The sequence below is a fragment of the Spermophilus citellus genome, assembly GCF_964194105.1.
Source record: "Spermophilus citellus genome assembly, chromosome: 11".
NCBI lineage: Eukaryota > Metazoa > Chordata > Mammalia > Rodentia > Sciuridae > Spermophilus > Spermophilus citellus.
Window position 1 is genome coordinate 96,974,843 of NC_138192.1, and position 26,689 is coordinate 97,001,531.

The 26,689-nt window shown below is 34.2% G+C and overlaps 1 protein-coding gene across 1 annotated transcript in view; it reads left to right on the forward strand.

Annotated features, from left to right (window-relative positions):
- SLC39A10 (solute carrier family 39 member 10) overlaps window positions 1-26,689 on the forward strand; it is a 67,041-nt gene that overhangs the window by 13,720 nt on the left and 26,632 nt on the right. Inside the window, exons 2-3 of the mRNA XM_081262095.1 lie at window positions 10,887-11,911; window positions 14,121-14,328. Of these exons, the coding sequence (XP_081118221.1) occupies window positions 10,898-11,911; window positions 14,121-14,328 (1,222 nt within the window). The 5' untranslated portion in view covers window positions 10,887-10,897. The remainder of the gene's footprint in view (window positions 1-10,886; window positions 11,912-14,120; window positions 14,329-26,689) is intronic.

Here is a 26,689-nt window from a genome sequence, read left to right on the forward strand (position 1 = left end):
GCAATAGCAGGGTCAAATGGTGGTTCCATTCCCATCTTTCCCAGGAATCTCCAAACTGCTTTCCAAATTGGCCGCACCAATTTGCAGTCCCACCAGCAATGTACAAGTGTACCCTTTTCTCCACAGCCTCTCCAGCACTTATTGTTGTTTGACTTCATAGTGGCTGCCAATCTTACTGGAGTGAGATGGTATCTTAGGGTGGTTTTGATTTGCATTTCTCTGACTGCTAGAGATGGTGAGCATTTTTTCATGTACTTATTGATTGATTGTATATCCTCCTCTGAGAAGTGTCTGTTCAGGTCCTTGGCCCATTTGTTGATTGGGTTATTTGTTGTCTTATTGTCTAATTTTTTGAGTTCTTTGTATACTCTGGATATTAGGGCTCTATCTGAAGTGTGAGGAGTAAAGATTTGTTCCCAGGATGTAGGCTCCCTGTTTACCTCTCTTATTGTTTCTCTTGCTGAGAAAAAACTTTTAAGTTTAATTAAGTCCCATTTGTTGATTCTTGTTGTTAACTCTTGTGCTATGGGTGTCCTATTAAGGAATTTGGAGCCCGACCCCACAATTTGTAGATCGGATCCAACTTTGTCTTCTATCAGATGCAGAGTCTCTGGTTTGATATCAAGTTCCTTGATCCATTTTGAGTTAACTTTTGTGCATGGCGAGAGAAAGGGGTTCAGTTTCATTTTGTTGCATATGGATTTCCAGTTTTCCCAACACCATTTGTTGAAGATGCTATCCTTCCTCCATTGCATGCTTTTAGCCCCTTTATCAAATATAAGATAGTTGTAACTTTGTGGATCAGTCTCTGTGTCCTCTATTCTAAACCATTGGTCCACCCGCCTGTTTTGGTACCAGTACCATGCTGTTTTTGTCACTATTGCTTTGTAATATAGTTTGAAATCTGGTATCGCTATACTGCCTGATTCACACTTCCTGTTTAGAATTGCTTTTGCTATTCTGGGTCTTTTATTTTTCCATATGAATTTCATGATTGCTTTGTCAATTTCTACAAGATATGCCGTTGGGATTTTGATTGGCATTGCATTAAACGTATAGAGAACTTTTGGTAATATCGCCATTTTGATGATGTTAGTTCTGCCTATCCATGAACAGGGTATGTTTTTCCATCTTCTAAGATCTTCATCAACTTCTCTCTTTAGGGTTCTGTAGTTTTCATTATATAAATCTTTCACCTCTTTTGTTAGGTTAATTCCCAAGTATTTTATTTTTTTTGAGGATATCTTGAATGGAGTGTTTTTCCTCATTTCCGTTTCCGAAGATTTGTCGCTGATATACAGAAATGCCTTTGATTTATGCGTGTTGATTTTATATCCTGACACTTTGCTGAATTCATTTATTAGTTCCAGTAGTTTCTTTGTAGACTCTTTTGGGTCTTCTAGGTATAGAATCATGTCATCTGCAAATAGTGATAATTTAAGTTCTTCTTTTCTAATTTTTATGCCTTTAATTTCTTTCGTCTGTCTAATTGCTCTGGCCAGTGTTTCGAGAACTATATTGAATAGAAGTGGAGATAGAGGGCATCCCTGTCTTGTTCCGGATTTTAGAGGGAATGCCTTCAACTTTTGTCCATTCAGAATGATGCTGGCCTGAGGCTTAGCATAGATAGCTTTTACAATGTCAAGGTAGGTTCCTGTTATCCCTAATTTTTCTAATGTTTTGAACATAAAGGGATGCTGTACTTTGTCAAATGCTTTCTCTGCATCTATCGAGATGATCATATGGTTCTTATCTTTAAGTCTATTGATGTGGTGAATAACATTTATTGATTTCCGTATGTTGAACCATCCTTGCATCCCAGGGATGAATCCTACTTGGTCATGGTGCACAATTTTTTTGATGTGTTTTTGTATTCGATTCGCCAGAATTTTATTGAGGATTTTTGCATCTAGGTTCATTAGAGATATTGGTCTGTAGTTTTCTTTCTTTGAGGTGTCTTTGTCTGGTTTCGGAATCAGGGTGATGTTGGCCTCATAGAATGAGTTTGGAAGAGCTCCCTCTTTTTCTATTTCCTGAAATAACTTGAAAAGTATTGGTTTTAATTCTTCTTTAAAGGTTTTGTAAAACTCCGCTGTATATCCATCCGGTCCTGGGCTTTTCTTGGTTGGTAGTCTTTTGATGGCTTCTTCAATTTCATCCATTGATATTGGTCTGTTCAAATTGTGTGTATCCTCCTGACTCAGTCTGGGCAAATCATATGACTTAAGAAATTTATCGATGTCTTCACTATCTTCTATTTTGTTGGAATATAGGTTTTCAAAATAATTTCTAATTGTCTTCTGTATTTCTGTAGGATCTGTTGTAATATTGCCTTTTTCATCCCGTATGTTAGTAATTTGTGTTCTCTCTCTTCTTCTCTTCGTTAGCATGGCTAAAGGTCTGTCGATCTTATTTATTTTTTCGAAGAACCAACTTTTAGTTTTGTTAATTTTTTCAATAGTTTCTTTTGTTTCAATTTCATTGATTTCTGCTCTAATTTTAATTATTTCTAGCCTTCTGCTACATTTGCTGTTTTGCTCTTCCTTTTCTAGGGCTTTGAGGTGAAGTGTGAGCTCATTTATTTGTTGTTTTTTTCTTTTTTTGAGGAATGACCACCAGGCGATGAATTTTCCTCTTAAAACTGCTTTCATTGTGTCCCATAGATTCCGATATGTTGTGTCTGTATTTTCATTTATCTCTAAGAATTTTTTAATTTCCTCCTTTATGTCTTCTGTAACCCATTGATCATTCAGTAACATATTGTTCATTTTCCATGTGATGTAGGATTTTTCCTTCCTTCTTTTATCATTGATTTCCAGTTTCATTCCATTATGATCAGATAAAATGCATGGTATTATCTCCACCCCTTTATATTTACTGAGGGTTGCCCTATGGCATAATATATGGTCTATTTTTGAGAAGGATCCATGTGCTGCTGAGAAAAAAGTATATCCATTTGATGATGGTTGATATATTCTATATATGTCAGTTAAGTCTAGGTTGTTGATTGTGATATTGAGTTCTATAGTTTCTTTATTCAATTTTTGTTTGGAGGATCTGTCCAACGGTGAAAGAGGTGTGTTGAAGTCACCCATAATTATTGTGTTGTGGTCTATTTGATTCTTGAACTTGAGGAGAGTTTGTTTTATGAATGTCGCAGCACCATTGTTTGGTGCATAAATATTGATAATTGTTATGTCTTGTTGGTGAATGGTTCCTTTTAACAGTATATAATGACCTTCTTTATCCCTTTTGATTAACTTAGTCTTGAAGTCGATTTTATTCGATATGAGGATGGCCACTCCTGCTTGCTTACGAGAACTGTGTGCGTGGTATATTTTTTCCCATCCTTTCACCTTCAGCCTGTGTATGTCTCTTCCAATCAGATGTGTCTCCTGGAGGCAGCATATTGTTGGATTTGTTTTTTTAATCCATGATACCAGCCTATGTCGCTTTATTGGAGAGTTTAGGCCGTTAACATTCAGAGTTACTATTGATATATGGTTTGAACTTCCATCCATGTTTGAATGTTTATCCTTTTTTTTTTTTTTTAATATTTAGTTTGTTTCTCCGTGATTATCTTTCCCCTCGCCCTCTGTCTTTACTGAGGCACTTCCCACTGATGGTTTTGGTTATTGTTTTTCATCTCTTCCTCGTGTAGTGTTTTGCTCAAAATGCTTTGCAATGCAGGTTTTCTGGCTGCAAATTCTTTTAGCTTTTGTTTATCATGAAAGATTTTTATTTCGTTGTCGTATCTGAAGCTTAATTTTGCTGGATACAGAATTCTTGGTTGGCATCCATTGTCTTTCAGTGTTTGAAATACGTTGTTCCAGGATCTTCTCGCTTTCAGTTTCTGTGATGAAAAATCCGTTGTCAACCTTATTGGTTTACCCCTAAATGTAATCTGTCTCTTTTCTCTTGTAGCTTTTAATATTTTCTCCTTGTTCTGTATATTGGATAGCTTCATAACAATGTGTCTTGGCGTTGGTCTACTGTGATTTTGTGTGCTCGGTGTCCTGTATGCATCTACAATTTGTATATCTGTTTCCTTTTTTATTTCTGGAAAGTTTTCTGTAATTATCTCATTCAGCAGGTTATTCATTCCCTTGGCATGAATCTCTGTGCCTTCCTCTATCCCGATGACTCGTAAGTTTGGTTTTTTTAAGTTATCCAAAATCTCTTGGATGTTTTTCTCGTGATTCTTAACCAGCCTATCTGAGTTGGCTAGACTCTTTTCAAGTTGATATATTTTGTCTTCATTATCTGACGTTCTGGCTTCTACTTGCTCCACTCTGTTAGTGATACTCTCGATTGAGTTTTTAATTTGGTTTATCGTTTCCTTCATTTCTAGAATTACTGTTTGATTATTTTTTATAATCTCTATCTCCTTATAAAGATGCTTAACTTCTTCTTTTAGCTGTTTATGTAACTCATTCTCAATGTGTTCTTTCGCTGCTTGAATTTGCTGTCTCGTATCCTCTTTGAGGTTCCATTCCATCTGTCTAAGGTGTTCCTTGAGGTCTTTATATGACCATTTTTCTGATGACTCTAGGTCCTCCTGAGTATTTAGGCTGTCCTGCATTGCTTGTACTCCTCTTCTTCCTTGCTTCTTGAAGCTGCTCATGTTGCTTCTTGTTCTGGTTGACTGCTGGGTTACTGTTATTTTCCTATAAATTTATTTGATGCTAGGGAGGAAAGGTATTAGAAGGGAAGGGAAGGAGTCACTAAGGAGAATGAGAGTAGGCAGGTAGAATTCAAGGAAGGGGGGATAAGAAAAATGAAAAGACAAAAGAAGAAAGAAATAGGAACAGATCCCTGCAGGACCCCTCTTCATGGAATTCTGCTAGAAGTTCCTCAGCGTGAAGACTGCCGCTGTTCCAAAGGGTCTTTTTGATCCCGTTAGTGCAGAGACATCAGAGTCCCTGCTTCCTCCTCGGCGGCCATGTTCCAACCTTATATGGTCTTATTTCCACCACTGGTACTTATTCATTTGACAGTGAGATAGTATGAAGGAACTGAAGGAATCTCATGACATTTGTGTTTCAAATGAGTGGAATTACACTCAGAACATCAATTTTCAGTAGCATCTTCTAATGGAAAACCAGGATAACGGAGGAAATATAACATTTAGAAGCTAAAGGAAAGTGTATCTTCTTGATTTGTAGTAATTTGAATCATCCACACCCCTACACCTTCGTTATCGTTAGTATACAATTGATATATATGAATTTAATTTTTTATTGGCACATTATAATTGCATACATTAATTGGAGCATATTTGTACATACTAATAACAATTTTGATCAGATTTATTCCCCAGTACTTTTTCTTTTCTCTCTGCCCTGACCCCCTTCCCCTACTCTACTGGTCTCCCTTCTGTTTTCATAAGCTGTCCCACACATTTTATCCTGTTTTTCTTTCTAGTTTCCACATATAAGAGAAAACATACGACTCTTGACTTCTAAGTCTGGCTTATTTTGTGTAATACTGTTACATCCCATCCATTTTCCTGGAAATGACATAAAAATTCATGTATTTAAAATGGTGAGTTTTTCCATGAGACTGTATAAGAAATTGAAATGTTTGGATTAAAAACAAATAGTTGGGCTGGACATGGTAGTGCATGCCTGTAATCCCAGAGGCTAAGGAGGCTGAGACAGGAGGATCACTAGTTCAAAGCCAGCCTCAGCAAGGGTGAGGCACCTACATAAATCAGTGAGACTGTGTCTCTAAATAAAGTACAAAATAGAGCTGGGGGTATGGCCCAGGGGTTAAGTGCCCCTGAGTTCAATCCCCAATATATATATATATAAAAAAAAAAGCTGGCTGGGTGTGGTGACATACACCTGTAATTCCATTGACTTGGGAGGCTGATACAAGGGATCTCACATTCAAAGCCAGCCTCAGTAATTTAGCAAGGTAACCTAGTGAGACCCTGTCTCAGGAAATGAAAAGGGCTGGGGATGTGGCTCACCGGTTAAATATTTTTTACAAACTATTAAAAATGTTAACCTATACAAACCACACATAATTTAACTGCATTTATTCAGATAATCATAAGGTCCGGGTGACTATTATTTTAATAGAAGTGTTTGGTTATTTATCTGTATAAATAGTAAATCTTAAACTTTAGCAAGCTTATGTCAGTTCTTACTAGTAAAGCTGAATGAAACACTGCTGGGGCTCTACCCCCAGAGTTTCTGATTTATAATAATTTGCATTTCTAAGTCCCAGGTGATCCTGCTGCTACTGCTGCTACTCTTACAACTGCAGTTTGATTAACCACTGATACAGGTTATGTAATACCTTTCCAAACTTAAAAGAAAAGCACATAGAACAATAATGAACACGTGAATCTCATTATCTTGCTTTAACAAGATACCCCAAAGGGAGGTATTTTGCATGTTTAAAATTTTTGATAAATGATACATCTTATGGTATAGATGTGACCAAAGATATGTAAGGGAAAATCTAGAAGGGACTTGAGGGTAAGAGTTTTTTCTCTGTTTAAAAAAAAAAACCACGATATAGTGTGGGATGTGTTTGTGTAGTAAGGGTATGAGATTGATTATGAGATTAGCAATTATCTTGAGACTATGAAGACAAGTCTGAGGGTAAAAAGTGCTTGGACTTTTGATACTGTAATTATCCTGGAATCACTCATGTCTCCCAGCTTCTTATGTGAAAGTTTTTTTTAGCTACTTTGATTATTTGTTATTAACAACCAAAACATTATGTTTGTAGGAAATTCTCAGTAAGATAATTTTGTGATGAAGATTCATGAATTTGTCTTCTTGTGCCTAAATGCCAGGGTAGACAGAAGTGGAATTTGGGGGCTAAAAGTTTATATTCAATGTTAGTAGATGTCAATTTAATTCTCCAAACACTAGTATTACCAGAGGTTTTATATTTCTCTACATTAGATATTTAATACCTAGTGTTGTCAAGTGTTAGTGTCTTGGAGAATTATCTAGATTTGCATTTTCAAGATTAGTAGTAACCAACTTTTCTGTTTATATCCTTTTATAGTTGTCTATGTAATGTGGGAGGTTTTTTTCCTGATGAATGTTTATATATTTTGGATATTAATCTTATTTATACACATTATACACACACACACACACACACACACACACACACATGCACATATATCGCAGATATCTTCTAATGTATGGCTTGTCCTAAGCTTAGTTTATCATGTTCTTTATCATAGAGTAATTTTTAAAGAATTGCATTTAATTAAGTCAATCTTTTTTTTTTTATGGCATCTGCTTTCTGTTTCTGGTCTTGAAAATCTTTCACTATCTCAAATAATGATATTTTCCTACTTATAAAACTTAAGAATTTTGCTTTTCATATATGGATGTTTAAGACACTTGGAATGACTTGTGTATGGTATGAAGGACTGTTTTTACATCAGTATTATTGATTCTCTTTTTAGACTATTTTCTATTCCACTTCCCTGTATGTCTGCCCCTGTACCACTTATATTATTTTAGTTAATTACCTTACTAATCTTCTGAATTGTCTTGATTGTCTTTGGATTTTTGCTCTTCCATATGAAATTTTAAATTTGCTTGTGGAGTCCCACTGAAATTAAACAGCTACCAGGATATTGATTGGCATTTAAGTAAGTTTGAATATGTATCTGGAAGGCTATATGTCTTATAATGTATTCCATCCATTCAGATTGATGGTATCTCTCTCCAGTTTTTGAAGTTTTGCTTTACCGTCTTTTAGTAATGTCTTATGATTTTTGCTACCGATTTTTGCTATTGAATTTATATCGTTGGTTCCAGAAGCCATATAATTTTGTATATAATTATATTTTCTCATTAGTTTTCACTGGAGAAAATCTGATTTTTCAATAAACTTGTAGGGCTAGAAGGTGTAATTTAGTGGTGGACCGTGTGCTTAACATATACAAGGCCCTGTTCAATTCCCGGTACTGAAATAAACCCACACAAAGATTAAAAAATAAGAATAAAAACTTTCAGTTGAAGTGGAACGTGTTCACAAAGTACACAGAGCACAAGTGTTGTGACTTATCACAAAGTAAACATTTGTGTAAATGCCACTCAGGAAAGAGAACATTTTCGCACTTTGGAATCCCCCTCACTCTAGTCTTTTTCCAATTATTATCTCCTAACTTCCTTTTTAAAGTAGTGATTATCTTGATTTCAGTTTACTTGTTTTTAACTTTATATAATTATACAGTTTTTGATGTTCACCATCTTTTGCTCAGTCTTTTATTTGTAAAATTCATCTTTGTTTATCTGTAAATCTACAGTTTCAATTTCATTCCTATGTAGTAACCCTTTGTAAGGTTATTCTGTCTTTTCACTCTACTGTTGATAAACATTTAGTTTTTTTTTTTTTCAGTTTTGAACTGTGATAATATTTCATGAACATTCCCGTTGATATCTTTGGGTATCCATGTGCATGAATTTCTTTTGAGCATATGCCCAGGAATAGAATTTCTGAGCAAGTAGATATGCATGCTCAACTTTTGGCAAATCTTGCCAAACAGGTTTCCTAATAGGTATCAATTTACATTTTTGCTAGGAGTGTATGCATGTTCCAGTTAGCTCTGTATTCTTTCCTGCTGTTGTTTGGCAGTCTTTTATAATTTTTTAGTCATTTTTGTGGGTATATAGTAGTTTAATTGTGTTTTTAAAATTTCCTGATGATTATTGAGATTGAACATGTTTTCATATACTTCTTAGGAATTTGTATACTCTTATGAAGTGCTACCTATTTTTCTGTTGGATTGTTTGATAATTTTTGTATTGATTTGTAGGAGTTCCTTATATACTTTTGATTGCACATGGTGATCATCTTCTCTCAATCCATGGCTTGGCATTTTGTTTTGTTTTTGTAGTATTGGAGACTTAAGCCAGGGGTACTTTACCACTGAGCTACAGCTCTAGCCTCTCTTTTAAAATTCCTTTTAGTAATACACATAATATTAGGGTTCATTTTGACATAATTATTATGAGTATGGAATATAATTTGCTCTAATTCAGACCCCCATTTTTCTCCCCATCTACCACCCCTGTTTCCTTCTCTCCACTGATCTTTCTGTTATTTATTTATAGATTTTTTTAAATTAGTGCCTTGTGTATATACATGAAAGTGAAATTCACTGTGGTATATTCATGTGTGGACATAGGAAAGTTAGGTCAGATTGATTTTTATTTGGAGATGAGTCATGCTAAATTATTGAGGCTGGCCTCAAACTTGTGATCCTACCTCAGGCTCCCAAGTACCTAGGATTACAGGCATGTGACACCACAACCAGATGCTTTTTTGTGTTTTTGGTGTTGTCTTTGCAAAAAAAAAAAATTATTTTAATGAAATATATCATTTTTTCTTTATAATATCTTTTGCATACTGTCTTACAGGTCTTAAAATTAGTTTGTCTAAATAAATCTAGGGGTAGGGAGGGAAAGCATGGGAGGATTAGATTAATTCTAGATAGGGAAGAGGAGGGAAAGGGAGGGAGAAAGCGATTAGAAAGGATGGTGGAATGTGATGGTCATCATTATACAAAGTACATGTATGAAGACTTGAATTGGGTGTCAACATACCTTATATACAAACAAAGATGAAAAATTGTGGCATATATGTTTATTAAGAATTGTAACACAAAAAAAGTACATGTATAATGGCATGAGTTGGCATGAACATACTTTGTATACAGAGATACGAAAAATTGTGCTCTATATGTGTAATAAGAATTGTAATGCATTCCACAGTTGTCATGTATTTTAAAAAAATAAAATCAATTAAAAAGGGAGGAAGGAAAGATAGAAATACAGTTAATGAAGATAATATCTAGATTTACACTTTCCAGCAACAAACTGTAGTGCCATGTAAATGGTGAGCACTTGGTCCAAATTTAGATATGCTATAAATGTGAAATAATTTCTAATTTCAAAGACATGGCATAAAAAATTAAATATCTCAATAAATTTCAGATATGGATTAACTAGAGTATGATATGAAATTAGATTCACTTGTCTATTTTAGAAAACTTTGACTCAACAATCTATTTTTAGATTCTATGAGTCTGCTATCCAGTGGAACTTTCTATAATGTAATGATGTGCATGTTCTATATCTGCACTATCCAAAATGGTAGCCATTATCTACATATGGGAGTGTCTTGGCCATTGTCAACCTTTTGTGTTTCACATAAATATTAAAAATAGCTCATTAATTTTCACAAAATAACTTCTAGAATTTTGATTGGGGATGTAATGAATCTATAGCTCTTGTAGTCATAAACATGGTAATAGCCATCTGCTTGTTTAGGCCATTCATTTCTCTAATAATTGATAATTTTATGTAAAGGTCTTGTACATTTTTTGTTAGTTTTATTTCTATGAATTTGCTCTTACAAATGATCTGTTTCTTAATTTCATTCTCTATTCCTGGTACATAGAAATACTATTGATTTTACATTTTTGTTCTTATAGCCAGCAGCTGTACAAAATTAACTTATTATTGTTAATTCTTCTGGATTTTCTACAAATGCAATTCTGCCATTTGTAGTGAGTTTTAGTTTTTCTTTACTTTTTTTTTTTTTTTAAATAAGGTATAAGATAGGAAGGAAGCCAACAGTACCTGTATAAATGTATGTGGACTCTTTGATGTACTTAAAAAGAGTCAGTAATCTTTGAGTCTTGAGCAATTTATAATAATTTGAAGGAATGTACACGATTATGATTAAAAGGGGCCATTTTTTATAGGGAATTGAAGGGGGAGAATGATTCATAGCCTTGAAAAAATGGGATAAAACATTGGCAGTTTGTAGAGAGTTTGTTACTATTTTCAATGTGGCTAGGTATCAAATAATGCTTTCGTCTTTTTAAATCCTTTTAGGAAAAGTAGAAATGAAGGTACATATGCACACAAAATTTTGCCTCATTTGTTTGCTGACATTTATTTTCCATCATTGCAACCATTGCCATGAAGAACATGACCATGGCCCTGAAGAGCTTCACAGACACCATCGTGGAATAACAGAATTGGAGCCAAGCAAATTTTCAGAGCAGGATGCTGAAAATGAAAAAAAATACTATATTGAAAAACTTTTTGACCGCTATGGTGAAAATGGAAGATTATCCTTTTTTGGTCTGGAGAAACTTTTAACAAACTTGGGCCTTGGAGAGATAAAAGTAGTTGAGATTAATCATGAGGATCTTGGCCACGATCATGTTTCTCACTTAGATATTTTGGCAGTTCAAGAGGGAAAGCATTTTCACTCACATAACCACCAGCATTCCCACAATCATTTAAATTCAGAAAATCAGACTGTGACCAGTTTATCAACAAAAAGAAACCACAAATGTGATCCAGAGAAAGAGACAATTGAAGTATCCGTGAAATCTGATGACAAACATGTGCATGATCGTAATCATCGCTTACATCATCACCATCGCTTGCATCACCACCTTGAGCATAACACAACTCGCCACGTTCATAACGATTCCATTACTCACGGTGAGCGCGGGGAGCCTCGCCATGAACCTTCAACAGAGACCAATAAGACACAAGAACAGTCTGGAGTTAAGCCACCAAAAGGAAAGAGGAAGAAGAAAGGAAAGAAAAGTGATGAAAATTCTGAGGTCATCACACCAGGTTTCCCCCTTACCCGTGATCAGGGTGAACAGTATGAACACAATCGGGTCCATAAAACTGATCGTGTACATAACCCAGCTCATTCTCATGTACATCTTCCAGAACATAGTGGTCACGATTCTGGTCATGGACACCAAGATCTTGATCCTGATAACGATGGTGAACTTCGACACACTAGAAAGCGAGAAGCACCACATGTTAAAAAAAGTGCAATTTATTCAGCTGCTAATCACAAAGATCATAATGAAGATGACCGTCAACATGAAGTAAGTATAAAAAGATGTCTGATGGTTGATGTGTAGCTCTCATAGAGTTGTGGAACATTTTAGATAAAAGACACAAAATAGAATAGTTATTTATATTTAAACTCATTTCCACATGGAATATTGGGTAACATTCCTGGCCAAAAAAAAAATTAAGGAATCAGTCAGTATGAAGATTTTTTAATCTGGATTTTCATTTGTATTATTTGCTGCTTTTGTTATTTGTCTTATTTGTTTTTTAAATTTGGGATTATCAAATCTAAATTTTTCAATGTTAAAAAATAATTTTTTGAGCCAGGTGTGGTGGTACACCTGAATCCCAGCTATTCAGAAGACCAGGACAGGAGGATCTCATATTTGAGGCCAGCCTAGGCAGTTTTAACAAGACCTGGCTCAGAGTAAAATTAAAAAATGGCTGGGGATGTAACTCAGTGTGGACATCCTGAGTCAGCACCCAGCACTGGAAGGAAAGAAGAAAGGAACACATACACATGCACACACACACACTAGATTGCTTGTGGATTATTTGATTCCACAGGTTAGTTTCATTGTTGTTACCATTATTAGCTGGGTTTTGGATATTTGAAAATTATGACTTTTTTGTTGTTATTCAAACTGTTCTGGGGAGTAGCTAGAACAGTTTCTTTTTTGTAAATATTAATTTATGGAATGGTTCCCAGTCATTGTTGTAGCTCCAAAGTCAGGTGTTTCATTTATGCAGTAGCCTCATTTTCTCTGTTGCTTTATGAGAAGGCTTACTTATTCATGATATTGGACTTTTCTCAGGCCTAACAGACTTGGGGTGAATGCATCGATACAGTAATAGGAAACTCCAGTGATGTGGGACAGTCCTGTTTTCCTTCTAAATTTTCAGGATCTTGGATACTTTCACGTTTGATTGGTCCTTCTTAATTTAAAAAAATCTATTTGTCTTAAGCACATTTATTTCTGTTTCATTAAAGATGTTTAGACACCCTTGTTTATTATTTTCAACATTCTTATTAGAATTTAGAAAACTTGTTAAATTTGTGTTTTGTTCATATGAATAGAAAGCAGCAGTATCACATGTGAAAAATGAACTTGCTCTTTGCTATCACTGTCATTAAGATAATGTTTTGCATCAAAATAACTTTTAATTTCTTCCCTGACAAAATTATCAGATATTTGATTTTTAACAGTTATGAACACTGATTTGAAAAAAACTTACATAGTATGAATTTATTACTATGGATTATATATCCTTGAATATTTTGTTGATAATAACTACGTATTATTCATGAATACTCTATCAGACCTATGAAATCTGCATCATCAAACTTGTTATTTGTGTCCTTACAATTCTAATGCATACTGGAAATTCTCTTAGGATTTCTGAAAATGTCCATGTATTGAATAAGATGGTTCCTTATGGTAATTGAAGATAAAAAAGCAGCCAGTGCAGGGGTAGCTTAGTAAAAAGAAGCATGCAAACTAGAGTGGATCTCTGTGAAAAGGGGCCAGGGCCATCTCTGTTGCCTTAATTGTAGATAGATACTCATTTTGACTATATGATGGCTCCAAATTTTGTTGCATTTGTTTTCTGCTTCTTTTTTTTCAAAGTACTAGTGGATGAAGTTGCATCTTTCTTTTTCTTCCATATTCTAGTTTTGTCTTCTCAACACATTGTGTTTGAATTTCACAATATAATATTCATTTTTTTTTTATGGCTTTCTTTTTTCTTTGCTGTGCTCAGAATGGAACCCAGGGCTTTATGTATGCTAAGCAGGCACTTCACTGCTGAGCTATAGCCCCAGCCCCAACACAGTATTTTTTTGGATTTCTTTGGTCAAGAAAATATCTGTATTATGAATTTTGAGTCACTTATTATTATAATTTTATGGGAAATAATTTTTAACCTCATCCTGTAAGAATATTGGGAATATAGTTGTGATTATCTTTTATGCATTGGGGTGGAAAAATGATTAAAATTCTTAAAGTGTTTATACTTTAAGGTTCTTAAAATGCTATTACAATTAATTGTATCCTTAACATAAATTTCTGTTTTAAAAGTTTTATTTGTATGAGATGTCTGTGTATTGCACATTATTTAATACTTAGAGTATTAAATAATATAAAATACTTAGAGTATTTTCATTATACATTTATTTGTTTTTCTGCATACTCTTCTTAAAGACATTCTTTTACTTAATTTCTTTTATCAATTTCCTTGCAGTGTTTGAACGTCACTCAGTTATTAAAATACTACGGTCATGGTGCCAACTCTCCTATCTCACGTGATCTATTTACATATCTTTGCCCTGCATTGTTATATCAGATCGACAGCAGACTTTGTATTGAGCATTTTGACAAACTTTTAGTTGAAGATTTAAGTAAGGATAAAAATCTGGTTCCCGAAGATAAGGCAAATGTAGGGGCATCAGGTAAGAAAGAGATTCAAGTTTTTTCTCCTTAATACTTGTGCTTATGTTTTAAGCTATAGTTGAATTGGAAAGCAATTCCAAATAGTTGGCTTCCTTTCTGTGTCAGACTTTAATATGTTTTAATCGGGTTTAGATACATGCATTTTTTTAAAAATTGGGAAAAGATAGGAGGATAGGACATTTTATTTCTTAGCATTATGGAGGATGGTTGCTATGGATGAAGAACTAGATTAAAAAGGGGAAATATAGGTTTTTAGTAAATGGATTCTTCTTTTTCTTTAGTATTTATTTTTTAGTTGTAGTTAGTCACAATACCTTTATTTTATTTATTTTTATGTGGTGCTGAGGATCTAACCCAGGACCTTGCATGTGCTAGGCGAGTGCTATACCACTGAGCCACAACCCCAGCCCCAAATAGATTCCTCTTGATAAGCAAATATAAATAATGGGACCCCTAAAGAAGTAATAAGGGAAGCTTGTATAGTTAAAATCCAGGAGGCTCTCAGAAATAAATATTGCTTTTGGAGAGCTTCAACCAGGGTAAAACCAATAGCATTTTTAAACTTCTTTTAGATTTTTTTCCTCATCATATCCATTTGGCTAGAGAGCTCATCTGTGATGGTCACAGGTACTTATCTCTTAATGTTTGAAAACTTCTACATAAAAGTTGGTATGTCTTATTGGATCTTAAATGCTATTACAATTAATTCTTTCAAAAGAATCTGGAACTCTTCGGTTTTTTTTTTCCTTTTATAACCAGTTATGAAGTCCTATTGAGTCTGTCTCATATATCTTTTTACTCCATCCATTTCATCATAACCTTAGTTCATAACTTCATTACCTTTCCAGCCTGAGTTTTATCTTTCTTGCAAGGCATCCACAGCACTTAAAGTAGATATGTCTTTGTAAAATGCAAATGATACTCTCTGACAGAAGTTTTTCTTTTTATAGTTACTGCTGACATGTAGTTAATATGTCACTTTTACTTATCTAACACACACACACACACACACACACACACACACACAAGTCAGGCACTATCTAAACTCAATTCATTTACTCCTCATAAAAGTTTTATAAGGTGGATAATATTATTCTTCCAATAGCATTTCCAAAATCTCAGAAATAGTAGGTGATAGTACTGGGATTCAAGCCTGTATAGTTTAGTCATTTTGCCATCCATGTGCTGAATGTGGTATGTGAATTGTTTTTTTCTCCTCTGATAAATTTCAGCAACAATCTTGAGTAAAGTATTTTGTGATTATTTCTTCTCTTTCTTTCTTTTGTAAAGTATTTTGTGATTATTTCTTCTTCCTCCTCTCTTTCTTTTTTTGGTAGATAAGGAAACTGAGGTATAGAGAGGTAACTTGCCTACAGTTCTCAAGCCCACAGACCCTAAAGTTTGACAACTTCTGGGCATCTAATCCCTATGCCATTTTCTTCACATTTATTTATATCTTTGTAAGTAAGCTTTCATTGGTGTGATCAAAGTACATGACACAAACAACTTAGAGAGGAGAAATTTATTTTTTGGCTCATAATTTCAGAGGTTTCAGTCCATGGTTGGTTGACTCCATTGCTTTGGGCCTGGTGTGAGGCTGAACATCATGGTGGAGAGACATGGTAGAGGACAGCTGCTCAGTTCATGGCAACTATGAACTAGAGAGGGAGGAAGGGACCAGAGACAAGATTAAACCCTTGTAAGCACACCCCAGTGACCTCCTTCCTTCACGTATGCCCAAACTGCTTACAGTTTCTGTCCATTTAAATTTTAACCCACTAAATGGTTTAATCTACCAATGAGGCTAAAGCCCTCATGATCCAGTCACTTATCAAAAGCCTCACTTCTAGAGGTTGCTGCACTGGGGACCAAGTCTTCAACACGTGCGCTTTGGGGGACATTCCAGATCTAAACCGTAACAACCTTTATGATTTTTTTTAACCATGTACTTTTGTACTGTTTAATACTTTCCAATGTCTCATATAATACATATATATGCATATATTTTATACTTCCTTGAGAGCATGGATTTGATATGATATGCTCTTTTTTCATGCAAAACTGTAGTTTGCTGTATTGTCTCAAAGTTCAGATTCCTCTGCTTAGCCCACCAGCTTTCCATAATATGATACATGCCTCTCTACCTTTTCATCCTTCATCGTTCATTTCTTTCCTCTTTTCTCAGCTATAACTTTAACAAACTGCTAATAATCATACTGTTTTTCACTCGTTCTTCTCTAACTAACTACTATATATGTCTGCAGATATTCAGCTTAGCATTAGCCTGTTTGGGCCAACTTAGCATCCTAAGCTTAGTCAGATTTCCTTCCTTGACACATCTTCAGATATTGCCATTATAGTACAGATCTTGAGGAATCTTAATAATTGCATCAATTTGTTTTGTTGAACTTTGGTTGCTTAAAGGCTGTCACTGGAAATTTAATCTATCCTTAGTGCCTCAGGTAAAGAGAAGTTGGGATTAAAAAGTAAGCATTTATGTTGATTGAGTTAGTAAATGGTTTAATATTAGTCTTCAAGCTTTTAGTTATAATCAGAAAAGACAGCTGTTGAAAATGCATCAGATATATCAGTCAGCCTAAAGTATACTTTGATAATAAAATGTTCTCAAGACAGATGGAATTTTCATGAACAGTTTCACCATGTGCAAAACCATGATGAAATTACCGTGATCGTAGAATAAAGAACACGGTTCTGGTTGAAATGCCCAAGATGTAGAAGGCCTAGAGGATAGTAATTAAAGTAACTAAAATGATATAAGTGAATGTGGACTAAAAACTGAATTCTGGCATAATAAAGGATTGAAAGGATAGACTTTAAAATAATTTCTTACTATAGGAATAAAACTGACATGTTTAGAAATATTAGATTTTAGTGTACAGGATTTTATTTAGGAGAGAGATATTGAAGCTTTGAAAGAGTGCAAGTAGAAGGAGATGCCATCATTGCATAAAGATAAGTCTTGTAGGCACCTATGTTTTTATTTCTGGTTGTTTTTCAACAGGAAAACAACTTTAGAGTGGATAGGCTAATTATAATAAACTATATATACATTGGGACCTTACCATGTGCTAAACTAAACACTTTTTAAAATATATTCATTCATTTGTTTCTTCTTGAGATGGAATTCACCATGTTGCCTAGGCTGGCATTGACTTCCTCGTTTTGGTGGATCCTCCTCCCTCAGCCTTCTGAGTGGCTGGGATTTTATGCACACACAACTGTACCCAGATCATTTAATTTGTTAAACGTGTGAGACAGGTGTTACTTCCACATTAGATGAATAGAAGAAGGCTTAGAGAAGTTAAGTAACTTGCCCTAGGTTACCAGCTGCCATGTTAGCAGAGCTGTATATGAACCATAGATTCTCAGTCTGGAGTTTATAATCCTTATCAGTGTCTTCTGTGCTGAAAAGTTTTAAGTGAGAGTGCTTTGCTAGAATGTAACAGATAAATGAGGAGAGTTATATGTCATATTTAGAAGCATTTTGACAGATAATGCACACATGGTAAAAGGTGATGCTAAGTGTGGGTATAAATATTGTTGTAAGTATAGATTAGTCAGTGGAAAATAAGAAAACTCCAGAATGGTCTTCTGATGGCAGACAAGCTGGGTTCAGTCTATTTAGTAGTATAAAGGCATAAAAAGTGGGTCTACAAACTAGATTTGAATCCTTGTCTTGGAAATAGATAAGATTTATCCTCTTTCTTGACTTCATGCTTGTCACTCTGTATAAATGAGTAAATACCTTAAGAGGCACAGTTAACTCTCAGTTGCTTATAAATTCTCACTGTGGCAGGAGAAAAGGGGAAGCTGAGATTAAACTTAATTAAAAATAAAATACATTTGTTTTTGTACAGGGAAAAATGGAGACTGACAGGATTATCGCATCTAAAGTTAAAGCCAATAGCTTTTTTATTTGAAGACTTCTAATTCTAGTTGTTTTCACGTTTGTGGATTATGACTTTTAATTAGAGTTGTCTGTGTTGTAATATTGCCATAATCCATATATTGTTTTTTTTTAAAGAGAGTGAGAGAGGAGAGAGAGAGAGAGAGAGAATTTTTTAATATTTATTTTTTAGTTCTCGGCGGACACAACATCTTTGTTGGTATGTGGTACTGAGGATCGAACCCGGGCTGCACACATGCCAGGCAAGCGCACTACCGCTTGAGCCACATCCCCAGCCCCATAATCCATATATTGTAATAAAGCTGTTGACAGATGCTTAACTGTAGTAATATTGAAATTTACAGCTTATTCAATCTGAAAAGCCTAGAGGAAATTGTGCTTATTTTAAAAACAAATATGTTACTAATAGTGAATATTGATTAGTTGTTTGCAGGTGGTTATTAGCATTGTCAGAAATGCAGCTTGAATTAATTATGTCTTGATAGACGTTAATAATTGTTAGAGAGAATGCCCTGCTAGTAATTATTTTTAATGACTGCTGCACCATTAAGAAAAGGTTAACTTGTTCTATATAAATCTGCCATAGTGACACAACTACTACCTCATTAACTTTGTTCAAAGACTGCAGTAAACCAAATATGCTGTATACTGTGATGGTAGAAATCGTTTGTTTCACAAGATTGGCCCATTTAGTCATAGAGTTGACCCTAGCTTAATTACCAAGGGGGGTAGCGAATAGGCTGCTGAGCATTTTCTGCCAATTAAAATGCTGAAACAGTGTAGAAAACTGCCATCTTGCACATGCTTTGCACCAAGTTAATTAGAAAGTTTCCACAGATGAGCGCTTCTTTTTAAAAGAATGCATTTTCTCTCTTGATAATGAGAAAGGGAGTTAGTGAATAACTAAGCTTGAAGACCTTTAATGTTTTAAGCGACCTAATTTGCAGAATAAGTGAAGCTTGTTTCAGACATTTTAGTGCTTTTTATCACATATGGTATCTTGGGTACAAATCAAGAAACATTTGCTAGTTGTATTTAATAGTTTGCATATTGTAAGTTTGGTATTGGCTTCTTGAAAGACACCTTTTATTGGTTTTAGTTTAGTTTTGTTTTTTCCTTTTATACCAAATTGTGACTGGGGGGAAAAACCCCAGCAAATTAATTAGAAATCAAACAGTTTTATTACCTGTATTGTTTTTTCCTACACCTAGAGAATTCACAGTTTATATAAGTATAAATTTAAATGTTAATAATTCTAAAAGTAAGTATATAGCATGGAAAAGTATTTCAAGTACAGTATGTTACAAACAGCTTCACACTTCTTTTCTTCTTGAAGGTTAAAAGGATAGTTGTTTCTCTTAAAGATTGTTTAGAAGAATGAACTTCATATTTGTAGTGCCAGAGGGCTGAAATTAATCTTAAGAATAAATAATTGAGAATAAAAAAACATGTTTAGAGTAGTGTACATGTAGGGGAATGGTAGAGCTGTTTTGCTAATGAAACAGTTGTCATGGAATGGTTGTAATCTGTAGAAATACCTGGAATTTTGATTTATTTCTTTATTCCTTAAGAATGGCAGGAATAAATATTAATTCATGTTATATGGGAAATATATAATTGACCTTACTGCTTATGCATATTTTTAGGGGCATTAAAATAAGTATAAGTATTTTCTGATAAGTTTATGTAGTTACCAGTTTGGTTTGTAGTACTTTTTTGACCACTGTCTTAATAATAAACTTGATTTCAGTTTTTGTTTTGTGGTATCGGTATCAAATTTAGAGCCTTATCTTCTACCACTGAGCTGTATCCCCAACCCCTATTAACTCAAATCTTGAAAATTTTTGAAGGCATATTTAGATTGGAATATCTAGATTAAAAAATGCTTCTTTTATGTTCATTGTACATAATTTTCTTTTAGATCTTTTCTGTAAAGCCACCTCTATGAGGTAAATATATGAGTTATAAATAAAAAACTTGGCCAAGAAATCTCTGAAAATACTATGATTTCATAGGGGAAAACAGTGGCTTGAAAGTTAGACGACTTTGGGTTTAGTTTTCACTTTGCCATTTTGTCTAATATTTAAGTTTTGAAAGTTGTGCACACACACATGTATTCCATGTGTAATGTAAAGTTAGCTCTTTTAACAAATTTTTTCCAGTTTTTTTTTACTGTTATAATACGTAACATGGATTTTATGATCTTAGTCATTATTAAGTATATAGTTCAGTGATAGTAAATGAATTCATAATGTTACATAACTATTGCCACTATCTCCATAACTCTTCATTTTATAAAACTGAAACTTTGCACCCATTAAGTAGTAACTCCCCATTTCCCCAATCCCCAGCTCCTGGCATAAACCACCTTTCTACTGTCTTGTCTGTTTTCAGTTTGGGGAGTATATATACCCACAATTAGAATCACTAATTCATATGGTAATTCTGTTTTCAATTTTTTGAGGAACTAAGATAGCCCATACTATTTTACAGTCCTACCAGGGTTCCACTTTCTTCACATCTTTGCCATCACTTGTTATTCATATTTTTATAGAGCTATGCTGTCAGGTATGAGATGGTTCTCATAGTTTCAATTTGCATTTCCTTGTAATTGATGATGGTACACATCAATTCAGGTGCTTGTTGGCCATGTGTATATCTTTTTTGAAAAATGTCTTTTGAAATCCTTTGCCCATTTTTTAATCAGATTGTTTTGATCTTGAATTTTAGGAATCCTCTCTATATTCTATTAATCACTTATCAGATAGAGGGTTTGCAAATATTTTCACTCATTGTGTAGGTTGCCTTTTAACTGTTAATATTGTCATTTGTGCATAAATTTTTAAAATTTTCATGAAATTCAATTTATCTATGTTTTTCTTTTGTTGCCTGTACTATAGGTATTTTCTAAGAAATCATTGCCAAATCCACAGTTCTGAAGCTTTTCTCTTCTTTTCAGAGTTTTATAATTTTAGACCTTTATATAACTTAGTTCTTTGATCTATTTTGACTTCATTTTTTTGTATTTTGTGCTAGATTTAAATGTCCAGCTCCATTATTTTGCTTGTAGATTTCTACTTTGTTCAGCACAGTTTGTTGAAGAAGAAACTATCCTGTTCGCGTTATATCATCTGGATGCTCTTGTCAAAAATCCTTTGACCAGCCAGGTGAGGTGGCACACACCTGTAATCTTAGCAACTCAGGAGGCTGAGACAAGAGGATTGCAAGCTTGAAGCCAGCCTTAGCCACTTAGTGAGACCCTCAGCAACTTAGTAAGACCCTAAAAAAATTAAAATGGCTGGGATAAGGCTCAATGGTAAAGCGCCCCTGGTTTAGACCTCCAGCACAAAAAAAAAAAAAAAAAAGAAAAAGAAAAAGAAAAAAAGGTCATTTTACCATATATGTGAGGGTAATTTATTTCTGGGCTCTTGGGCTCTCTATTTGATTGCATGTCCACATGCCAGTACCATACTGTTTTGATTACTATAGCTTTATGGTAAGTTTTGAAATCAGGAAGTGAAACTTCTAGCTTTGTTTTTTGTCAAGATTGATTTAACTTGGGGTACGTTTCAGTCAGCTTTTGTGTTTCTGTGACCATAGTATCTCAAAAAAAGAACTTAAAGGAGGAAAAATTTTATTTGGAGCTCATATATTCAGAGGTCTCATATAGACAGCCAACTTCATTGTTTTGGGCCCAAAGTGAAGCAGCACATCATAGGGGAAGGGCACCATTGGGGAAGCTGTTTCCCTCATGGCAACCAGGAAGCAGTGAGAGAGAGAGAGGGGAGAAGGAGCCACAGGCACCTTTCCAGGGCATGCCCCCAGTGATCCACCTCCTCCTCCAGCCACACCCCCCCCAGCCTATAGTTTACTCACCCCAGACAGTCCATCCAAAGTAGGATGGTTTGATCAGGTTATAGTTCTCACAATGCAATCATTTTCACCTCTCATCATTCCTGTCTTAATATAGGAGATTTGAGGGGGAACACCTCACATCCAAACCATAATATTGTCCTATGCAATTTCATATGTGGTATATTCATACATGAACATAGGAAAGTTAGGTCAGATTCATTCCATTGACTTTCCCTGTCCTCTCCCACCTTTCTTCCTTTCATTCCCCTTTGTCTACTCCACTAATCCTTCTTCTGTTCTTTTTTTAATCCTATCTCCTCTTATTTTGGATTAGACTTCACAGAGAAAATCCTTGGGTATTTCTTACAATGCAGATCTAGTGGTAACAAATTGCCTCCATTTCTGTTTATCTGGGAATGGCTTTTTCTTACTCATTTTTATTTATTCATTCATTTATTTTTTGGTGAACAATTTTTTATAGTACATTATACATAATAGTGGGATTCATTGTGAAGTCAATGTACGTGCACATAAAATAATTTGTCCTCCTTCCCCTGATTTCCATCCTCTGGTCTCCCTTCTGTTTTCATGAAGTCCCCTTTTTCATAATTTCTTCCAGTTTTGCCATGTCTTTTAACCAATTCTTGGTTGTCAGCGTTTTAATTTTATTTTGTTTTAGGACTTTGAACACATTAGCCCACTGCCTCTGACCTCTTGGTTTTGATGGGGCAACTTGTGATAATTTTGTTGAGAATCCCTTGTATATGACGAGTTATTTCTCTTGTTGCTTTCGAGATTCCTCTGTCCTTTGCTTTTAACACTTTGACTATAATACATCCTGATGTGGCTCCTTTTGAGTTCATTTTACATGGAGTTCCCATAACTCCTTTGATGTTTATATTCCTGTCTTTAACAAATTTGGAACATTTATATTTTTACTGTCACTTTCCCTTTCTCTTCTGGGACTTAGGATGGTGCACTTGATGGTGCTCCACAGGTTCTCTCAGCTCTATTCACTTTTATTCAGTCTTTTTTCTCTCTTCCTCAGAGTCAGTAATTTCCAGTGTTCTCTTTTCAAGTTTGCTGGTTCTCTGTTCTGTCTACTCAAACCTGCCTTCAAACCCCTCTGGATTTTTAATTTTAGTTGTTTTTTTTCCACTCCAGAGGTTCATTGGTTGGTTTAATTTTATGTAAGCTTTTCCGTCTCTTTTTATTGATTACTGTTTTGTTTATATATTGTTTTCTTGATTGACTCTGTGGTTAAAAAGGCATTGTCTTGGGGCTGGGGATGTGGCTCAAGCGGTAGCGCGCTCGCCTCGCATGCGTGCGGCCCGGGTTCGATCCTCAGCACCACATACCAACAAAGATGTTGTGTCCGCCAAGAACTAAAAAATAAATATTAAAAATTCTCTCTCTCTCTCTCTCCTCTCTCTCTCTCTCTCTTTAAAAAAAAAAAAGTCATTGACTAGTTGACCTTCCATCAGTTTTTCCATATCTTTTTGTTGTTTTTTTCCCCCTTTTGTGCCATACTTTCCTGGTTTTGTGGAAAACTTTCTCTCCCCCTCTCTCCTTTTGTTAGGTTTTGGCCATGCTGGGAGTTGAACCCAGGGCTTTGTGTATGCTAACAAGCACTCTACTGCTGAGCTACATCCCCAGCCCATTTTTATTTTATCTTGAGACAAGGTCTCATTGTACTGCCCATCAGTGGCATCAAACTTGTGATCCACCTATCTCAGTTTCCTATGGGTGTGCCACCATGCCTAGCATCTTGAATATTAAATCTCACTATCTTTCCTTTTTTTAAAAAAATTCTTTAGTTGTAGATGGACACAACACCTTTTATTTATTTGTTTGTTTGTTTGTTATTTTTATGTGGTGCTGAGGCAAGCACTCTGCCACTGAGCTACAACCCCAGCCCGCTACCCTTCCTTTTGAAATACCCTCTATCTCATGAAACAGTTTGAATAATGCTACCATAGATATCAGAGTCCTTTAGTAGGAAGCAAGAATTAAGATAAATTGTCTTTTTAAAGGGACAGAATAATTGACTTTTTAAAAAGTATTTTTATAATTTCTATCTCTGCCAGAGAAGTGCATACATGAAGGAGTGGTCTACCAATTATGGGGAGGGGGGAGTCATTGAAAGATATAGGATCATTTTAGTCCTAGAATTTTTAAAAAATCAATTAAAAATCTTTTGAAGGTAAGCCTCTTGTATAATAATCATATGTATTTCTTTTAATTGAAGAAATTATTTTAAAGAGTTAAATGTTCAGAGTCATGTGGATTATTTAAATAAGTATTTAAATTATTAAATCTAAGAGCAGGAGTCGAATCTTGTGATTTTTGACATTTCATTGTTGCTCAACTCCAGGTTTGTCAACAAGCATTTTATTTATTTATTTTTATTTTATTTTTTTATTGTTGGTTGTTCAAAACATTACATAGTTCTTGACATATCATATTTCACACTTTGATTCAAGTGGGTTATGAACTCCCATTTTTACCCCATATACAGATTGCAGAATCACATCAGTTACACTTCCATTGATTTACATATCAACAAGCATTTTATAATGAACAAGACACCAAAAAAGTTATTTTTGTTAAAAAGTACATACATGTGTATGCATTTATGTATTTATCAAAGCATTTTGGATAAATAGCTTTCCAAGCTCAATATAATACCATTTCCTTGAACAACTTCAAGTGTGATTCACATTGTGTTCTAAGTAAATCTTGCCCTCTTAAAAATACAATGAGCATGGTGCCTTAAATTGGGCAATGTTGTAACCCAAGATTTATGTAAGGCTTTTTTTTGTGAGAGTATATCTTCCAAGTTTCAAACGTCACATATTACAAATGACAAAAATTGTCTAATTATCAGGTGGACTTTTCTCTTTTAAAGCATTTTTTTTCCCTTCTATACCATAGATTTACTTTCTCACCATGGCTAAGAAAGAATCCACGACTAAGAAAGAACTGTGTAGTTATAACAATTGATACTATATGCATATATCCTGATTTGTATGCACATGAACTCACACAAACACACCCTTCTCCAAATAAATGTATAAGCAGTTGGCTAGTTTCAACATGTGTTAAACTGCCAATAATTGGTCTTCTATAATGTACTTACTGTTTTCTGTTAGTATATTGAAAAATTGTGGTTTTTTTTTCTTTTAAATTAGATTTTGGTTAATTTGTCATTTGGTGACTTGACTTTTGATAATTGACCAAATGGCATTTGAAATTATAATTGTTTTCTCAGAACATTGCAATATGTATTTGGCTTCTTGAAATCTTACTGGACATGGTTTCACATTTAAGATATTCCTATTCACAAATTAATATAATGAGAATTTTAGAAAAAAAATACTTGCATAGATTCATTCTTATTTTGGTAACACTACTTTTATGATTAGGCAATAGATTTTACCAACTCTTTAATGCCTATAAGAGTATGTTGTTTTAATATGGTCCTAAGTTTGAAAATGTTATAAACTCAAAATTTGAAATATACTTCTACTGCTAATATTTTATTAGCCTGCAAAGTTATATTGTATTAATTGTTTTCTTAAATTGTATAATATGTCAAATTAAAGGTGTTCTCCAAATGTTATGATTTTAAAATTTAATTTCTTTTGCAAATATATTGATAAGTAGGTCCAGTATAGATTGTAATATAGCCCTTGAAAAAAGAATAAATCAGGGTTGGGGCTGTAACTCGGTGGTAGAGTACTTGCCTGGCATGTGTGAGGCACTGGGCTCAATCCTCAGTACCACATATAAATAAATAAAATAAAAGTATAAAAAAACACAACATTAAAAAACAAATGAATAAATCAGTAACAAAGATCACCAGCTAGAAATTTGCAAATGTAGATTTTAATTTATATGAATTTTTTGGACGTTGATGTATAGACAGAGTTAAAATAAGTACCTTTATTGGATAATTTTGGTAACTAATTCAAGTATATTTTTGGGTTAAATAATTCTGATTAATAAGAATTTCTGATAATTATGAGGAGTTACCAAGTTTGTTTGCTCTGTATATATTGTATACTTGGGGTCTTGTCTGTGGTTTTGGTGGTGTTCATCCACATGTGTTTACATTAATAAGTATATATAGTTATTTATTTATTCTCTTATAGAATATTTTGGAGTATATATACATTTCTGGTTTTCCCAAGAAATTTAGTGTATTTTTCTTTAAACTTGTAATTTAAGTTGCTTTTTAGGTTGTTACTTTGAGATAAATTGCTTCTAGATTGGATTATTGCCAAACTAAGGAAGATAGATATGTATTTGGAAAGAGAGAGTTATGTATTTATAGTATGAGACATTTTATCTTCAGATTAATGTTTTTGTTTCCAGCCTCAATTTGTCCTATTTAGATAAAGTAACCACTTTTATTTCCTTTTTTCCCCTAATATGACTGGAGGTAGAGAGCTGTGATAGTTTTGACAAACCTTGGTTGGTTTAGTTGGCCAGTAAGTTTGTTGACTTCCAATTCTCATGTCTAAAATCTGTACCTCTGGCTGCCTCTCTGACCTATTAATATTATCAGGTTTCAT